The sequence below is a fragment of the Apiospora kogelbergensis genome, assembly GCF_038363985.1.
Source record: "Apiospora kogelbergensis strain CBS 113332 chromosome Unknown utg000003l_segment0_segment0, whole genome shotgun sequence".
NCBI classification, from domain to species: Eukaryota; Fungi; Ascomycota; class Sordariomycetes; order Amphisphaeriales; family Apiosporaceae; genus Apiospora; species Apiospora kogelbergensis.
Window position 1 is genome coordinate 17,024 of NW_027117420.1, and position 17,279 is coordinate 34,302.

At 56.3% G+C, this 17,279-nt stretch overlaps 7 protein-coding genes across 7 annotated transcripts; 5 read left to right on the forward strand and 2 right to left on the reverse strand.

The window, feature by feature from the left end:
• Positions 1-1,401: 1,401 nt before the first annotated feature.
• On the forward strand, positions 1,402-3,561 carry PG998_004666 (major facilitator superfamily transporter; the record flags this gene model as incomplete). Its single annotated transcript, XM_066871484.1, has 11 exons — positions 1,402-1,549; positions 1,618-1,763; positions 1,826-1,850; positions 1,913-2,109; positions 2,169-2,560; positions 2,622-2,650; positions 2,708-2,810; positions 2,868-2,966; positions 3,032-3,197; positions 3,276-3,479; positions 3,544-3,561. 11 exons carry the CDS (start codon positions 1,402-1,404, stop codon positions 3,559-3,561), a joined length of 1,527 nt encoding a protein of 508 aa, XP_066731581.1.
• Positions 3,562-4,435: 874 nt separating this feature from the next.
• On the forward strand, positions 4,436-7,321 carry PG998_004667 (beta-glucosidase protein; the record flags this gene model as incomplete). The annotated part of the gene is made up of 5 exons (XM_066871485.1): positions 4,436-4,505; positions 4,573-4,723; positions 4,791-5,301; positions 5,387-5,647; positions 5,738-7,321. The coding sequence occupies 5 exons, from the start codon at positions 4,436-4,438 to the stop codon at positions 7,319-7,321; spliced, it is 2,577 nt and encodes an 858-aa protein (XP_066731582.1).
• Positions 7,322-7,566: 245 nt separating this feature from the next.
• Positions 7,567-8,478, forward strand: PG998_004668 (uncharacterized protein; the record flags this gene model as incomplete). The annotated part of the gene is made up of 2 exons (XM_066871486.1): positions 7,567-7,951; positions 8,024-8,478. 2 exons carry the CDS (start codon positions 7,567-7,569, stop codon positions 8,476-8,478), a joined length of 840 nt encoding a protein of 279 aa, XP_066731583.1.
• Positions 8,479-8,866: 388 nt separating this feature from the next.
• Positions 8,867-12,125, reverse strand: PG998_004669 (calpain-8; the record flags this gene model as incomplete). Its single annotated transcript, XM_066871487.1, has 4 exons — positions 8,867-9,444; positions 9,500-10,801; positions 10,858-11,880; positions 11,942-12,125. The coding sequence occupies 4 exons, from the start codon at positions 12,123-12,125 to the stop codon at positions 8,867-8,869; spliced, it is 3,087 nt and encodes a 1,028-aa protein (XP_066731584.1).
• Positions 12,126-12,810: 685 nt separating this feature from the next.
• Positions 12,811-13,751, forward strand: PG998_004670 (uncharacterized protein; the record flags this gene model as incomplete). The annotated part of the gene is made up of 2 exons (XM_066871488.1): positions 12,811-13,121; positions 13,226-13,751. The coding sequence occupies 2 exons, from the start codon at positions 12,811-12,813 to the stop codon at positions 13,749-13,751; spliced, it is 837 nt and encodes a 278-aa protein (XP_066731585.1).
• A 203-nt stretch (positions 13,752-13,954) lies between these two features.
• Positions 13,955-15,604, reverse strand: PG998_004671 (uncharacterized protein; the record flags this gene model as incomplete). The annotated part of the gene is made up of 3 exons (XM_066871489.1): positions 13,955-14,197; positions 14,265-14,410; positions 14,485-15,604. The coding sequence occupies 3 exons, from the start codon at positions 15,602-15,604 to the stop codon at positions 13,955-13,957; spliced, it is 1,509 nt and encodes a 502-aa protein (XP_066731586.1).
• Positions 15,605-16,157: 553 nt separating this feature from the next.
• Positions 16,158-17,166, forward strand: PG998_004672 (Cytochrome-b5 reductase; the record flags this gene model as incomplete). Its single annotated transcript, XM_066871490.1, has 3 exons — positions 16,158-16,413; positions 16,475-16,552; positions 16,628-17,166. The coding sequence occupies 3 exons, from the start codon at positions 16,158-16,160 to the stop codon at positions 17,164-17,166; spliced, it is 873 nt and encodes a 290-aa protein (XP_066731587.1).
• Positions 17,167-17,279: the final 113 nt, after the last annotated feature.

Genomic DNA, 17,279 nt, shown 5'->3' on the forward strand with positions numbered 1-17,279 from the left:
ATTAATAAATATAATTTATTTTAATTTTACCTTTTATTCCAACCTTTATAATTTATTCTTTATAATTATTAAGTTTTTAAATAATAAAGACCTTTTAAGTAAGGAATATCTTTTTTATATTATTAAATTTAATTAATTAATTTAAAGGCTTATTATTAAGTAACCTTTAATTTATAAAAAGCGTTTAAAAAATAAAATTATTATGTTAAAGAGTTACTTATATTAAAGGGGGTTAAGGTATTTATAATTAAACTTCCCTTATTACTTTATATATAATTATAATAAGAAATAATATCTTTTATTAAAGAGTTTATTAAAGTATTAAAGCTCTTTAAATTTAAATCGCTTATATTAATTTTATTATAAAGTTTTATAAATTAAAGTATTAACTATTACTTATAATTTATTATATTATTAAGTTTATAATATACTTTTATATTTCGTGTATTTGATTTATTAATATATTTAATAATATAACAGGATCAACGTTAATTCTTCTTAATATTTCTTATATTAAAGTATTTAAAATTTATTATTAATCTATTATAAATATACTTTTTAAATAACCCGACCTCTTTTCGGGAAATCTTTAAAAAATACCCTTAAAATATATAATAAGTATACTTTAAGAATATTATTATAGGGTAGTTAAATATTATATATTTTAAAATAAAGAGAAGAAGCTTTATAAAAATAACATTTAAGCTACTTATATACTCTTATAGCTCTAGACTAGTTCTAGAGCTTATATATTAAAACCTTAATTCTATTATATTTAACTTTCTTTAATAATAATAGTCTTAATAATACCCTTTATTATATTTATTAATTTAAAGAAGTTATATTAAGCCTTTTATTATATTTAATAATTTATAAACCTCCCTTTTTATTTCTTTTTTATTTAATATTATAAAGTGTTATAAATAAATTAATAAATAATAAATAACTTTAATAAAAAAATTTAATTAATATATTTATAGCTTATATAATATTTTTAAAGTAATAGAGGTTAATAAAAGAGGCTTAAAGGGCTTAAGCTTTAATAAATATATTAAAGGGCGTTAAGCTAATCTAAAAAGGGTGTTATACTAATATATTATAATAGCTAGTACGGAGATAACATCTATATAAAGCTTAGGCCTTAGTTCTTAGATAATAAATTGACATATATCATTATTATTATTATTATACCCCCGCAGATGTTGGGGTAGTACTTAGCTGCGTTATCTATCTCGAGCTTGGAGACGTTCTTGGCATACACCATACCAAGAGGTTTATCGGAGGGTGGCTCTGCCCCTGGTGATATAAGTGCTGATGGTTTCTCGAGTTCTGATCGAGTTCCCATCTCAATCAAGATTCCGCTCTGGATATATATAGGATTAAGTTTTGGACAACTGAGCCATGTCGACTACCTCGGAAATCACCACGCTTCCCGTGGAATTGAAATCTACCCCGGAGGATGTCAAACTCTCCGAAGTTAGCCCCGAGAAGAAAACCGAAGCAGGTCCCAGCGATAAGGCCAGTGTTAACAGTGGCGAGGTCCAAAATGGTTTGTGTAAAGTCTTGAGATGACCCGCTCGCCTTTGCCCATCCTAATATAACATGCCGCCTTCACAGTTCACGAGGACTACTCCGAGGATGAGTACAAAAAGCTGAAGAGGAAGATTGACAAGTACCTCCTCCCATTGATGTGGCTCTGCTACGGCATCCAGCAGACAGATAAGACGTCCATCGGCACCCAGGCCACGTTTGGACTGCGCGAGGTATGTTTCTGCAGGGCTGGTTTCGACTTGATGGGCGAGCGATTGCTGACTCAACGCCTTAGGACACTGGACTCATCGGCCAACAGTGTGAGTTTTTGGGGGTCTTTGTCAATTCCTCTTGCGTGCCAGGAACTAACTCACGATGCTAGACTCATGGCTCACGACTATCTTCTATGTCACCTATATGGTATTCGAGTTTCCGTCCAACATTATCCTGCAGCGTTACAAGATGGGACGGACACTATCATGCTACATGATTTGCTGGGGCGTTGTAGTACTCTGTATTGGTTTTACCCAGAACTTCACTCACCTGATCGTCTTAAGAGCCCTCCAGGGTGTCTTTGAGGTAAGAAAGGAGCTCTCTATTCCGGACCTAGGCTTGCTGACTGTTGGCCTCACTCGAAGTGCTGCATCTCGCCGGGGTTCATCCTAGTCATAGGCAGCTGGTACACGACCCGCGAGCACGCGTCCCGGTCGCTGGTCTTTCAGTCCGCCAACGCCGGCTTTGGCGTCGTCGCCCACTTGATCCTGTACGGCATCGGCACCATCCAGCACCAGCACCCGGAGCGGCAGGTCTGGCGCTACATGAGTTACTTCCTGGGCACCTTGACCATCGCCGTGGGCTGCCTGTGCTTGCTGTTGCTAGGCACCCCCTCCGAGGTCCGTTGGCTGTCGCCCCGCGAGAAACAAATTGCCAACGCGCGCATCCGGGCCAACAACACAGGCCACGACCAGACGGGCATCAAGCGCTGGAAGTGGAAGCAGGCGCGCGAGTGCCTCGCCGACCCGACCTTCTGGTTCGCGGGGGCTCAACGCCTTTCTCTCGTCTGTCCCAAATGGCGGGCTCACCACCTTCAGCTCGATCATGAACACGAGCTTTGGCTTCAGTGAGTCTGGGCCATACGCGCTTCTGTACCTTGGCACAGTGAGCTAATATGAAGCAGCAAACCTTCAGGTCATCCTCCTAGATATCCCACGAAGTGTCTTCTCCGTTCTATGGTTCATCCTCATCGGCCTTGTGACCAGCAGGAAGCAGAACCGGCGCATGTGAGTTCATGTGCGAACGCTTCCGCCCACAAGCAGCAGCCACACTGACAGATGCAGGTACTTCATGATGTTCTCCGTTATCCCGCCGTTCGTGGGCTTTCTCGTCATGGCGCTTCTCCCCAACGAACCACAGCATAAGTGGACCAAGTGGGGAGGGTGAGTGTCTCCCCTTCGCACATGGGTTTGTTCGAGTGATGATGAGACTGATGCTATCCGTACAGGTACTTCATGACCGTGCCGTTCGTCATTGGCATGTTCTTGGCCTGGACTTTGATCCCTTCCAACATCGCCGGCCGCACGAAGCGGACTCTCACCTCGTCCTTCACATTCGTCGGCTACTGTGTTGGAAACATGGTCGGATCTCAGATCTTCCTCGCCAAAGATGCGGTAAGTTGCCCACCACTTTATGTTCCCGGCTCGGAATTACGAGACGAGGACTGACTGGCCGCGCTCCCCTGGCAATAGCCCCGGTACGTGCCCGGTACAACGGCCTGTGGTGTTTGTTTCGGGCTGGAGTTTCTGCTTATTCTGGGTTGGCGCGTCCTGTTGGTCATGCGGAACAAGCGCCGCGCACAGCGGCTGGAAGAATTGGGCATCTCGGAGGAGGAGCGTGTCGAGCGCGGCAAGCAGCTCGGAGAACAAGACGCGACTGACTTCGAGAACATCTATGTGAGCCTGGGCCCGGTTCTATGTATCCGTCCCTTGGCAAACCACGCTAACACCAGTCTCTTAGTTCCGCTATACCATGTAACTCGGTGGCAATTCGGTAGACGTAGAGCCACTGATGACAAGAAAAGCTGTCGAGACACGAATGTGATAAGATGAGGGGCTGGGATGAGGGGGATTGGGGGGGTCAAGACATGTACGAGGAGGCGGGAGGGGGATTGGGGACCATGCTCGGCGCCCCTCTCGCGCTATTACATAGTTACTTACTATTACACAGTTGCACACAAGACACCTCGTACTACTCGGTAGGCAAAACCTCGGCAGTAAAGCGCCTGGCGGCAGTCCCCTTCTCCACCCCGATAAGGGACAAGGCCCCGCGGACCGTCAGTCCGCGGGGGCTGCTCGCATTGGAGCTGATGGCAAAGCAAACTGGCCAAGTCAACAAACCGGTTCTGTTCTGTCTCTGCGCGCAAATCGTATCCCAGCGCAGCCATGTAGGTAGTCATCTTCCCACCGACGATCCACTTGGCTCAGACCAACAGGACTGGCGGACTGGGTCCCAAGGTTATACATCGGCTCAAGGAGGCTATATATCGGCTAAATCGTGGCGCCGACCCCGGGCCGCCGGGGGGATGTAGAGCTTCCTGCATGGGACGACGGCCGCATTAACCGGTCTTTTTGGATGGATGGGGGCCCAAGCCCATCACCGATACTTTGTTTGACTGCTCGCTTCCGCTCCTGTCGCCATTGCATGGCATGTCTACGCTGCATGGAGCAGGACAACATCCTACTGGCCATGTCATCCCACCGGTACCCGACCGGATCCCGCTGGAGAATTGCTAGCTAGCTATTATATCTACTCACTTGGCCCCCTGTGTCTATTATGGTTTTCTCTTCATCTCCTCTGCACCGCCTCTCCCTGTAGCCCCCGTGGACATTGATCTAACTTACCCCTCATCATGGCGGACATCAACGTGGAGGAGCTTCTGAAGAAGCTCACCTTGTCAGACAAGGTCGACCTGCTTTCCGGTAAGTCGACTGTGCAGTTCCGAGATATGACCCGAATGCTCACGAGAACCGAGTTTCACTTCTATAGGCATCGACATGTGGCACACGAAAGCCTTCCCTCAGCACGGCATACCTTCAGTGAGGACCAGCGATGGCCCAAATGGTGTGCGGGGGACCAAGTTCTTCAACGGCGTCAAGGCTGCGTGTTTCCCTTGCGGCACGGGTCTAGGGGCCACCTTGTGAGTGAACAAAGCCACTGTTACCCCGGGAGTTGCAAGATACTGACGGGCGATGTGTGAATGGCAGTAATCAGGAACTGCTGGAAGAGTGCGGAAAGCTGATGGGCCAAGAGGCCCGGGCGAAAGGGGCCCATGTCATCCTGGGGCCCACGATCAACATGCAGCGCTCGCCTCTGGGCGGCCGCGGTTTTGAGTCCATCAGCGAGGACCCGGTCCTGGCCGGCCTGGGCGCCGCAGCGCTGGTGAAGGGCATCCAGTCCGAGGGGATCCTGGCCACAATCAAGCACTTTGTATGCAACGACCACGAGCACAAGCGCAATGCTGTGCACGCCATCATCACGGAGCGCGCCCTGCGCGAGATCTACGCTCTCCCCTTCCAGCTGGCAGTCCGCGACGCCAAGCCCGCAGCCTTCATGACGGGCTATAACGGTGTCAACGGCACGTACTGCAGCGAGAGCGAGAAGCTGCTCGACAAGATGCTGAGGCGCGAGTGGGGGTTTGACGGACTGGTCATGTCGGATTGGTGGGGCACCTACTCGACGACCGAGAGTGCACTGGCTGGTCTTGATCTGGAGATGGTAAGTGGCGCCATGTCGCATGCTTGATCCGGCTCGCGTTCCGAGGGCGGTGGAAGCTAACATGGAAGGAAAACCCTGCTTGTAGCCTGGCCCATCGAGGTTCCGTGCCGAGATGCTCAAGTTCAACGCCTCCACGGGGAAGGTCGGGGAGCACTTGATCGACCAGCGTGCGAGGACAGTGCTGGAGTTCGTGAAGCGGAGCTATGCCAACGGCATCCCGGAGAACGCACCGGAAGACACCATCGACACCCCCGAGACTGCTGCTCTCCTACGACGCGTAGGAAACGAGGGAATTGTTTTGCTCAAGAACGACAGAAATGTCCTGCCGCTCAAGAAGGACAAAAAGGTGACGATGCCCAACCAGCCCTCTTCTCCCCTCCCCCACAGCCCTTGCGTTCTTCCCGATGAGGCATGTTAACCAGGTCTCTCCCAGTAGACCGTTGTCATCGGACCCAACGCCAAGACGGCCACGTACCACGGTGGCGGCTCTGCCTCCCTCGCAAGCTACTACGCCGTCACCCCCTTCGACGGCATCTCGGCCAAGCTCGACTCGACGCCCGAGTACGCCATCGGTCAGTACTCGCACAAGATGCTGCCGGCACTCGGGTACTCGGTGACGTCCAAGAGCGGCGCGCAGGGCATGACGATGCGCATGTACAACGAGGCACCCGACGTCGGCGACCGCCAGCCCTTCTACGAGCTCGAGCTCGTCAAGACGGATACGTTCCTCGTCGACTTCCACCACCCGGGCCTCGAGTCGGACCTGTTCTATGCCACGCTCGAGGGCTCCCTGGTGGCCGAGGAAGACTGCACCTTCGAGTTGGGGCTGGTGGTCTGCGGCAGCGGCAAGCTTTACGTGAACGACGAGCTCGTCATCAACAACGCCGACAAGCAGACGCTGGGCGACGCCTTCTTCGGCGCCGGCACCATCGAGGAACGGGGCTCGTGCCGGATGCAGAAAGGGCAGACGTACCACTTCCGGCTCGAGTTCGGGTCCACGCCCACGTCGACGCTGCAGGGCGAGACGGTGCTGATGCGGGGCGGCGCCATCCGGCTGGGTGGGTGCAGGGTGATCGACCCGCAAGCCGAGATGGCGCGTGCGGCGGAGATGGCCAAGGACGCCGACCAGGTCATCGTATGCGCCGGGCTGAACGCCGACTGGGAGACCGAGGGCCACGACCGTGCCGACATGAAGCTGCCGCCCGGCGTGGACGAGCTGATCGCGGCGGTCGCCAAGGCCAACCCCAACACGGCCGTCGTCATGCAGTCGGGCACGCCCGTCGAGATGCCGTGGATCGGCGACGTCAGTTCCGTCATCCAGGCCTGGTACGGCGGCAACGAGACGGGCAACACCATCGCCGACGTCCTGTTTGGCGACGTCAACCCCCTCGGGCAAGCTCAGTTTGAGCTTCCCTGTTCGCGTGCAGGACAACCCGGCCTACCTCAACTACCGTACCGAGGGCGGCCGTGTTCTCTACGGAGAGGACATGTAAGAAGAAACCTGCGCCGTCCCCGGCCCTTCTCCTGCCTGACTCATGCTAACCACTGCTGCAGCTACGTCGGCTACCGCTACTACGAGTCCGTGGAGCGCCCCGTCCTCTTCCCCTTCGGGCACGGCCTCAGCTACACGACGTTTGCCTTCTCGGACCTTTCAGTCACGGAGAAGGAGGAGGGCAAGAAGCTGGCCGTTTCGGTGACCATCAAGAACACGGGCGAGCTCAAGGGCGCCGAGGTGGCGCAGGTGTACGTGGCGCCGAAGCAGAAGGCCAAAGTCAACCGTCCGGTCAAGGAAATGAAGGGCTTCACCAAGGTGGAGCTGGCGCCGGGGGAGAGCAAGACGGCGACGGTGGACATGGACGCCCGGTACGCGGCGAGCTACTGGGACGAGGACCGCGATCAGTGGTGCGTGGAGCAGGGCGAGTATGAGGTGATTGTGAGCGATAGCAGCGAGGTCACCAAGGCGAAGGCGCTGACGGGGTCCTTCGCGGTCAAGGAGACGTACTGGTGGTCTGGGGTATGATGAAGGTAGTAGTAGTAGTACTAGTAGTAATCCGAATCGTCACGCCGAACGAAGCCCGACACTTTCTCCCCTGCCCCGCTGCCCCGCGATTTTCCCAGCGCGGGGTGCGACGCGTAGAGTGGGATTGGCTGGTTGTGCCCGGCCACCGGCGCGTCTTTGGACGGCTCAATCGATCATCTCTCGATTCTGTCCTTGTAGACGGACACACCAGCCGACTGACTATACACGCCAACCGCCCCGAAGCCATGGCGCCTCCCACCATCCTCGCCCACAAATCCGCCTTCCTCACCGCGCAAACACTCCGACTCTCGCAGAACCTCGCGCCCTCGGCCGCCTGGCGCAACCACCACATCCTAGAGGACGTCGAGAATGACGTCGACCAACGCGCGGCTGCAGTGGTCACCGAGAAAGCCGTCGACGATGCCCTGTACCGACTGAACCACGCCCTGCAGCAGCACGTACGCCGCGTCTACGCCCCGCAGGCCACGCGCCACGTCGCCGAGCAGATCGACCAGCTCTTCCTCGACCTCAACAAGGATGGCCGTGGCGGCGACGCCCAAGACCAGGACGGCAACGAGCACGGGGAACCCGCACAGAAGGGGGATGAGTTTAGGCAAGGCGCAGACTTCAGTATGCATTCGTGACAACCCTCGTCCTCTCTCGCCACCCTTCTTCCTGCTTACGCCCACCCCTCTTTCGCAGCTTCCGATTCCACCATCGCCGCTCTCCCCCTCACCTGGGACCAGATCGACGCCCAAGAGTCCCAGTCGCGCCCCGCCGAGGCCGCCCACTACGCCAACCTGCAGTCGACGCTCGGCAACTTGTCGGTGCGGCGGGCCGAGACACGGGCGCGCGTCGAGCGTCTGCGCGCCATGCAGAACCTACTACAGCCCTTTCGTGGCCATGCCCTGACGGATGCCGACGCCGAAGACGATGGAAATCCCCACCGCAAGAAGGTGCAGGAGAACCTCGTCACACGGAACGGCGAGCTCGAGAAGGAGCTGGAGCGCATGCGCGTTCTGCTCGTGCGCGTGGCTGGTCGGGTCGGGCAGTTGCCCGCTCAAAATACTACAGATGAAGAGGCCGACACAGACATGATGGGCGATCTTGACAAGGCAGAAAAGGGAAAAGTTCAAACGTTGCTGGACTCATTCTGATGTCTTTCCTTTCCCCCTCATTGGCGTTGGCGTTAGATATGCTTGCTTTACTGGCACGACATGATACCCCTTCCTTTCACTGTGCACACAGCCAAATTTCTTCAGGCTCCTTTGAACACAAGCAGTTTTGCCAATTTCCATGTATTCAGTCTAGCTTCATGGCGTTCGGCTTGTGCAACCATTCCTGATGGTCAGAGTAAATCCTAGGAGAGAGTCGATTGATATCCATACTGCCTAAAACATATCCCCGAGCCACACTTCTCCTTCGTGTGTGCCTTCGTGCCAGACTCAAACTACTATTCTTGTCCCTTCTTCCATGCCCATGATGGAAAGGAACAGGGCTAATGTATGACCCCGCGAGTTCATCCACACGCCAATCCAGAACCGGTCAAGCACTCTTGTCGTTGGCAGGGACAATGCTCTTCTTCCGCCGCTCGCTATCGCCAATAAGAGTAGCATCCTTCGAAGAGTCGTCGACGTCGAGCCCCTGTTCTTTCTTGCTATTCTCGTCCGGCGTCTCCCCTTCTTCGTTCTCGTCGTCGTCGCTGCTGTCGTTGTTCTTATCCGACAAGTCTGTGGAGCTGCCCGCTTCTTTCTCGTCCTTGTCGCAGTTGCCTTCGTTGTCTGCTCCCTCCATGTTCTTGTCGCCCGCGTTGTCACGTTTGCCGTTGGCATAGGGGTTCGGTCGGACCACTCGGAGCTTGACAACTCCGTTGCTTCGGTCTTGTTCCGCGACCTTGTAGTAGACGCGGAGGCCAATAGTCGCCACAGCATTCCAAGGGTTCTTTTCGAACTCGTCTTCTGGCTCAACCGGTGGAATGGGTGCGGGAACGATGGGAGGCGGCGTAGGCATACTCGCCTTACGTTCCATTACTATCTCGAGCTCGCGGTCCGAGATGTCAGATATGGAGGAGACGTCTGGCTCGTCATCGTCCTCGTCCTCGTCGGATGAAGATACTTCGCTGTCTGACTCCCGGGTCTTGGCCTCGCAGGTTTTACAAGTAGCCCCCGTCACAAACACCAGCGCCTCCCTGGACAATAGACGGCCGACTCTGCGTATTTTGGGTCTCGTCAGTGACGGTCGTAGAAAGCCCCGAGTCCGGCTGACGTTCCTCTTGAGGATCGGCATCCGGGGCAGTTGGTGGCTGCGTAGTCCCTGGCTCTGTCCTGGGCTCCTGCCGAGTTACAGTTTCGGTTTCCGCTTTGACAGCCTGCGTACTTGTCTCGGATGGTGCAGCGACAACTGGTGATGGTTGCGGGTCGCCATGCATATGCCCTGGGGTGTCGTGAGTCAGCGACGCTTCCGACGCAGCGTCATCGGACCCAGACGTGGGAGTCTTCGCTCCCGTCTCGGTTCCCGATTCCGAGTCCTTTGACGATGGGTTCTTCAAATCATCGGGCTCGACACCAGCTTTGGGCGATACGATCTGAACTCGTTTTCCTCTCGGGGACTCGTCAGCAAGCTTGCCAGAGTCGCCTCGAGGCTCGGCATCTCCTCCCGCGGCGGCTGCCTTCTGCTTTTCTGCTGCCTTGGCTTCCTTTTTCACCTTTGCCTTTTCCTCGCGCCGCGCCTTTTTCAGCTCCATTTTAGCCCTGGCCTTGGCCTGCCCCTCCCGCCGCTTCGCTTGCTCCTTGACCTGGAAGTAATGCCGCCGCTCCTTCTCCTTCATCAGCTTCTTCTTGTACTCCTTCTTTTCCTTGTCCCTCTTGCGCCTCTCGAACTCCTTGCGGGCCCGCTTCTCCTCCTCCGTCTCGGACACCTGCCCCTTGCTGTGCGCCAGGTCGTACGACATTCCCACCGCCACCAGCTTGTCCCGGCGGTCGCGCGCGTAGCTGCGTACCATCTCCTCTATCGGCAGTATCGACATGTTGCGCGTCGCGTTGACCTTCATGAGCACCGTGTAGTCGCCGGCTTCGAGCTCGAGCTCGACGTTGACGCTGCGCTTCTGGCAATAGGGGCTAATGCTGCGAACGACATAGTCCTCCTGGCCGGCCTTGTGCACGCGGAAGTTCAGCTCGAACCGGTATTGGCCTTCGAGTCCGCGATAGTAGCGGTCGTCTAGCTGGGAGAGGACGATGACGACTGGGCCGGGTTTGGCCAAGGTGAATGCGAATTGCGTGTCGTGGTAGTCCAGAGTCCAGGGAACAGGAACGGTTGTCCAGATCGCCGTGACCTTCCAGTCGGACCCGAAAAGGCGTGTTCGGTCGAAGGCTTGGTATTTGCGGAGAAGGTCCTCGTACGAGATCCAGAATGCCCCGTCGTCGCCAAAGCGGTGGTTGAGCTTCAGGAGCCAGTCAGCAGTCCATTCTTTGGACCCGTCACCTAGATTATTTCAGCTCATATTGCCGGGGTAGTGAGCGGGGGTGCTAAGATCTTACTCCAAGCTCCCTTCCATTCCCCCTTTCCCCAGGGGTTCTTTAGGAGGACAAGCCGATGGCCGTCTATCTCGACGGCTCGCATGACCGAATATGCGTGAAGCTCGACGATGCCTTTGCGCTCGCCCCAGCCAATGCCCCACATTCCGGTAGAGCATCCAAAGAGAAATTGGTCATTCACTTTCATGAGCTCCTCCTTCCAGAAGTGCTCGCGGTCGAGTATATCGGTGGTGTATATCTCCGACGTCACACCGCCGGTGAGATCTTCGATACCTTCGCCAGTGAAGCCGCCCTCGATGGCAGCGTAGTCGCCGTGAGCCTTGGCGTAGGCCTTCTCCAGCAGCGGCAGCCAGGTCTCATCGGCATGCTCGCATTGAGCAAAGTAGAGAGCCCCCGAGCCGCTCTGATAGGCCTTTCGATACTGCTCCTCGGAATTGACACGTTCCCGGTCTTCCCAGAGTATCCGCTCGAGGAAGCTCTCGTCGAAATCGGGCTTGGTCAGGAACAGCTTGTCGTCGATGATCTCCGAGATCCATTCACCATCGCGGTGGAACACGAAGCCGTAGACGCCGACCAGCTCGTCCCGCGCCACGCACACCCGCTCGATGAGGCTCGACTTGTTGCTCAGGGTGCAGAGCGCCGCGAGCAGCCAGCAGTCGCCATCCCGGCCCTGGCGCACGTCGTTGGCGGTGGGACCATCGATGTAGAACTTGGGGTTCTCGAAGATGTCGATGACTCGCTTGACGCTCTTGGGCTTGAACGAGGAGCTTGGAGTCTCCCCACGACAGTTCCAGAGGGACTCGAGCGTGTCGCGTTTTCCCCACTTCAGATCGAACTCGAGATCGAAGTGCGGATCTCGGTATCTCTGGTTCACGCGGCGGCACTCCTTGACGATCTTGGCAACTTTGGCCTGGCAGACGGCTGCGGCCTCGTCGTAGGACGCTTGGGTAGTGATGCCCGTGGCGGTGGTGCGGGAACGCTTGGCTGCCCGCTCCGCATATTGGTTCTGGGGAATAACGGTGGTCGCTGGCTCAGAGCAACGTCAGTTTCCGCTGGCTTACAGGGCCGACCTACGATACCAGCATACCTTTCCCTGGTGCTTTGGTGGTGAACTTGCCCCAGAACTCGTCGATGGCCTGTTGCGGCGTCTGTTGCTTCGTCTTTCTAGGGATGCTCGGCAAGACTACCGGCATCTCGGCCATGACGGTCCTGGTGCCGTCGCGATCGTCGCGCTCCAGGTAGGCATCTTGCGAGGGGGCGTAGGCGGACATGGTAGAGCAAAGGGATGCTTTAGGAATGCTCGGTAGTATGTGATGGTTCAGAGGTAGCAAGCATGGTGAGTGCAGCGGGAGCGATTTACGAGGCACAGAGGCAGTCACCGAACAAGTCAAAGCGGCTCTCAGCGCCGATGCAGACGTGGAAGGTACGAGCCTTTTGTGAGCGAGGACAACAGGCGGCAGCGACAGCGTCAGCGGCAGCGGCAAGGGAGAGAGAGCTTGGCTTCCAAAGGCAAGAGCTGCAGAGCTGCAGAGCTGCAGAGCCGCCTCTCACCGGCCTCTGCGCACAGGCAGGGTCAGCCAACGGACACACGACAATAGATCATGCGGTGAGACACAAGGCTGGGATGGAGGAGGTGGCAATTCAATTGGGGGCAGAATGCCGCCGCCGATGTTCGCAGCTCGCCGATGTTCGCAGCTCGCTCGGGGTGATGATAGTCCACCTGCCACTAGCTACCCCACCCCCTCATCATCACCACCCACCACCCCCGCATCGATGTCTTCGTCCAACCCAACGGCTCTTCCCGCCGAGGGGCCGCCAACGGCCTATAGAAGCCCGCCGTCTGCCGGATCCGGTCCCTGCCTGTCTCCAGCAACATCACCGCAACAGACAGCAGCCAGACGCATTTCGCTACAAGCCAAACATCTCCAGCCTCCGTCTCCGTCCATAGCGACTGCCATGAAGCTCCTCTACCCCACCTCGCTCGTGCTCGACGCCAAGAGCCTCGAGGGCTTCTCCGTCTCCCTGCACCCCTACGACGTGACGGCGCCCATCCCCGACGAGCATGCCGACGCCGAGATTCTGGTCACCTGGACCAACACGGCGGCGAACCTGTCTGACGCCGCGAAGCGCCTGCCCAAGCTGCGCTGGATCCAATCGCTAGCCGCCGGCCCCAACGATGTGCTCGCTGCGGGCTTTTCGAGCTCGGTACTCGTGACGACGGGGTCCGGTCTGCACGACCACACCGTCGCCGAGCATGCCTTGGCTTTGTTGCTGAACGCCGCCCGCCGCTTCTACGAGATGCGCGACTATCAGCTCGCCTCCAAGTGGCCACAGCACCTGGGGGTCCCCAGCCGGACCGCCCCAAGGACAGGTTCACCACCCTGCGCGACGCCAACGTGCTGATCTGGGGCTACGGCAACATCGCCAAGACCCTGACCCCGCACCTCCGGGGCCTGGGCGCCACAGTGCGCGGCGTGGCCCGGACGGCGGGCGTTCGGGACGGCATCGAGGTCTACGGAGACGACAAGCTGGCCGAGCTGCTGCCGCAGACGGACGCGCTGGTCATGATCCTGCCCGGGTCCGACAGCACCCGGCACGTGCTCAACGCCGAACGGCTCAAGCAGTTGCCCAACCACGCCTGGGTTGTCAACGTTGGCCGTGGCACCGCGATAGACGAGGACGCGCTGGTGGCCGCACTTCAGGATGGGGAGATTGGCGGCGCGGCGCTGGATGTATTTGAGAAGGAGCCCTTGCCCGAGTCATCCACGCTGTGGAAGGCCCCCAACTGCATCATCAGCCCCCACGCGGCCGGCGGTAGGCCTCAGGGTGCCGAGGAGCTCATTGCGTCCAATCTGCGTCGGTTTCTGGCTGGACAAGATTTAAAGAACATTGTGTAAAGACGCTTTCACCGAGGCAAATAAATCAATGGCACCTCGCTTACAAAAGGGACCCCAGCATGTCTGGATGTACATTCCTAGTCATTTCCCTTAACTATAGAGCGCCGATAGATAGCTGTTGAATGCTAGGGTCACCCATGATATAGGCAACTGTCTTGACTTTATGCCCACCGCGGCTAGGCAAGTCGGTGCTACGTAGCTTCCTAGTCCCCGTTTTCCTCGTTTTCCAGGTGCTGGCTGGCCCAGGGGCTGTTTTTTCGTATAGTCGGGCCATACCGTACCAACACAAAGGGGATCGGTATCAGCACCACCGCCAACAGCGCCAGCAGACTGGCACCCCATTGGTAGCCCAGCGATATGAACAGCTTGCGCCCAAACAGAGGGAATGCGGCGCCGAAGAGATTACGTATCAGCCCTATGCCGGCAAGAGCAGAGGCCGAGTATACCTGTTCGAGTGTGTCAGTTCAAGAATTCCCATATCGTCATCTCACGTATAATTCGCGCGCTACTGACCCTGTAAGCGTCCTCGGTGTATTGGAAGGTCATGAGGATTAATGTGTAGAATGACCAGCCCCAGAACGCCGAGGCAATGACCGGTATGATAGCCGGGGTGGTTGCGTATGTTGTCCAGGCGAAGAAGAACATGGAAAGGGGAAACACTTGAATGGGCAGGTTAGCTTCTGTCGGGGGTGCATATAAGGACGCCTATACCAGCAGGAGGTCCGGCACTTACTGACTGCCGCATATGTTGCCAAGTGCAGCCTCGCCTCGGGAACGGCAGCGCCGTTGGATAGTAGCAGTTGTCTCCGGTAGTATCTCTCCTGCCAAATATTGGTGAAGGGCCCGACCGAGATGCCGATGGCAATGCCCAGAAAGGCGCAACCGACCCCTATCTTGCCAAGTCCGTGGCCCCTGTCGCCAAAGACCAGGTTGAATGCGATGTTGAACAGGAAACTGAGGCCGTACAAGTACCCGTTGTACAAGGCGTTCAGGCTCACGATGGCTTCCGTGAACAAGAACCGGAACGGTCTGGTAAGGGCTATGCGGAACAGCTCGTCGGCGCTCCGGCGTTTCAAGGCGTCCGGGGCGGTAGCCGAACTTGAACCAGTATCATTGTCATTGTCTCTTCGTTGTTTCTTGGCCACATCCCTCGCCCGCTTCCGCAGGATGGTGGTATGTCTCGTCTCGTCGAGGGCGATCACCATGATCAACCACAACCCGCCACACGTCCCTAACAGCGCCCAGAACACCTCCCTCCACCCGCGGTACTCGGCGACGAAGGACATGGCGAAGTAGCCCGAGGGGCTGCCACAGGTCGCCGCCCAAAGGTAGATGGACATGGCCACGCCCGTGTCGTCGTGTTGCCACATATCCGCAATGGAGCCGCCGAAGTTGGCAATGGTGACGGCGGCGAAGAAACCGCTCAGAAAGCGGAGCACCATGAACCCAAACAGGCTCTGGACGAGGGCGGTGCCGGCAAGGAAGACGAGAAAGACGGCGTAGGAGCCCTTGTAGATGACGCTGCGACCGAAGAACTCGCTCAGCGGCGCCAGCGACATGGGCCCGAACGCGAGGCCCAGGATGTACAGGCTCAAGCCCAACACGGCGACCGTCTCTGACACGCCGAAGCTCTTACGGAAACTCTCGGCGGCGGGCGAGAAGCCCGAGGCGCCCCAGGAGACGGATAGGTCTATCGGGGTGATGACGGCGACCATCAGCCATTTCCTCCACGAAGGCCAGTTCCGCGGGTTGTCTGGATCGCCGGGTGCGAAGTGTTCCAAGGATGGGGTGGCCGAGGAGCCCAGAAGCGGCGTGGCAGAAGAGGCGGTTGCCTCACGTTGAGATCCTTCCATGGCACCCGCTGTGGGAGGGGGTTGTTGCGTCTACGACTAGAAAAGCAGACACGATGCCAGTTCCGTCGAAATCGGCAAGCAGGACAAAGCCGAGGCCCAAGTGCGCGCGGGATGACGTCGTGTCAGCTGCGAGTAAGCGGAGTCATGGTCACACAGCAGGCCACCGCCATCAGCCGGTAATTCCAGCATGTTCAGCTCGCCCGGAACATTTGGCCCAGCGCCCAGGAAAGGTGGTAATAGTAACATGTAACATAACACATGTCGCGACCTGGAGGCCCCCACATCGGGGTCCGGCGACGAACTACAGCGATCTCCGGACTTTTTGGTCGCCATGTTCAATTGTCCGGGACCGAAGGGTGCACAGCGCCCAAGTGTTCGCCTCGTGGACAAAGGGAATTGTGCGCCATGGCGGTGGTACCCGGCTGGCATGGCCTTCCTTTGGCTTCCCGCAAATGGCAAGGCAGGGAGGGGGTCTTGAAATAGATAACTGTTGGCTGTGCTCAACTGGCGAAACCATCACTGGCATTTGTTTTCGTGATTCCCCTCGACCACCATGGCCATGTTCCAGAGAGTCCGCCCGAGCTACGTGATCGGCGGGGTGGCCGCCGCCGGCATAGGTCTCACTTTGCTGTCGCAGAATCTGATGAGCGAAGCATCGGCATCCACGGGAGCTCCCCGGAAAGTCTTCCCTGGCGGCCCAGCATTCGTTTCTCTGCCCCTCGAGAGCTCCGAGATGGTGAATCATAACACCAAGCGACTTCGCTTCAAGCTGCCGGAACCCGACTCGGTCACTGGGTTACCACTAGAGTGTAAGTGCCGCGCTCGAGCCAGGGCAGAGCAGGACATACAATTGACATGGTGCATGGCCAGCTTCGATCGTGACCTTCGCATGGCCCAAAGGAAGCTGGAGACCGGATGGCAAACCATACACCCCAGTCACCACAGCGGGTAAGTCTCGCCAGGCAATAGGCAGCAGGCCTTCCACCCCAGACATTGGATACTGACCAGCACAATCACTCACAGACGAGCCCGGCTTCCTGGAGCTCTTGGTCAAGCACTACCCCAACGGCCGGATGAGCACGCACCTGCACTCGCTCCAGCCGGGGGACCGCCTGCGTTTCGTTGCCCCGATCAAGGGCTACGCCTGGACGCCCAACCGGCACCCGCACGTGACGCTGATCGCGGGCGGCGCGGGCATTACGCCTATGTACCAGCTGGCCCAGGGCATCCTGCGGAACCCAGAGGACACCACCCAGATCACGCTTGTGTTCGGAGTCAACTCAGACGCCGACATCTTGCTGAAGGACGAGTTTGACCGCTTCGAGCGCCAGTACCCGGGCCGCTTTCGGGCGACTTACACGGTCAGCCGGCCGGGCACTGGGTCGCCTTACCGCAAGGGGTACGTCACCAAAGAGCTCCTACAGGAGGTCATACCGGAGAACGGCTCCAAGGTCTTTGTGTGCGGACCGCCGGGCTTGGAGGAAGCGATGTTAGGGGAGAAGGGCAAGCCGGGGGTTTTGGAGCAGTTAGGGTACGGAAAGGACAAGGTGCACAAATTCTGATCACCGACCAGCTCACCGCAAAAGCAATAGAACACTCCTGCTCGTTACCCTTAGTGGAAGCAACGGCCTCACATGCTGCGTATGGATCAATGCAAAACATAGAAGGGTCTTCA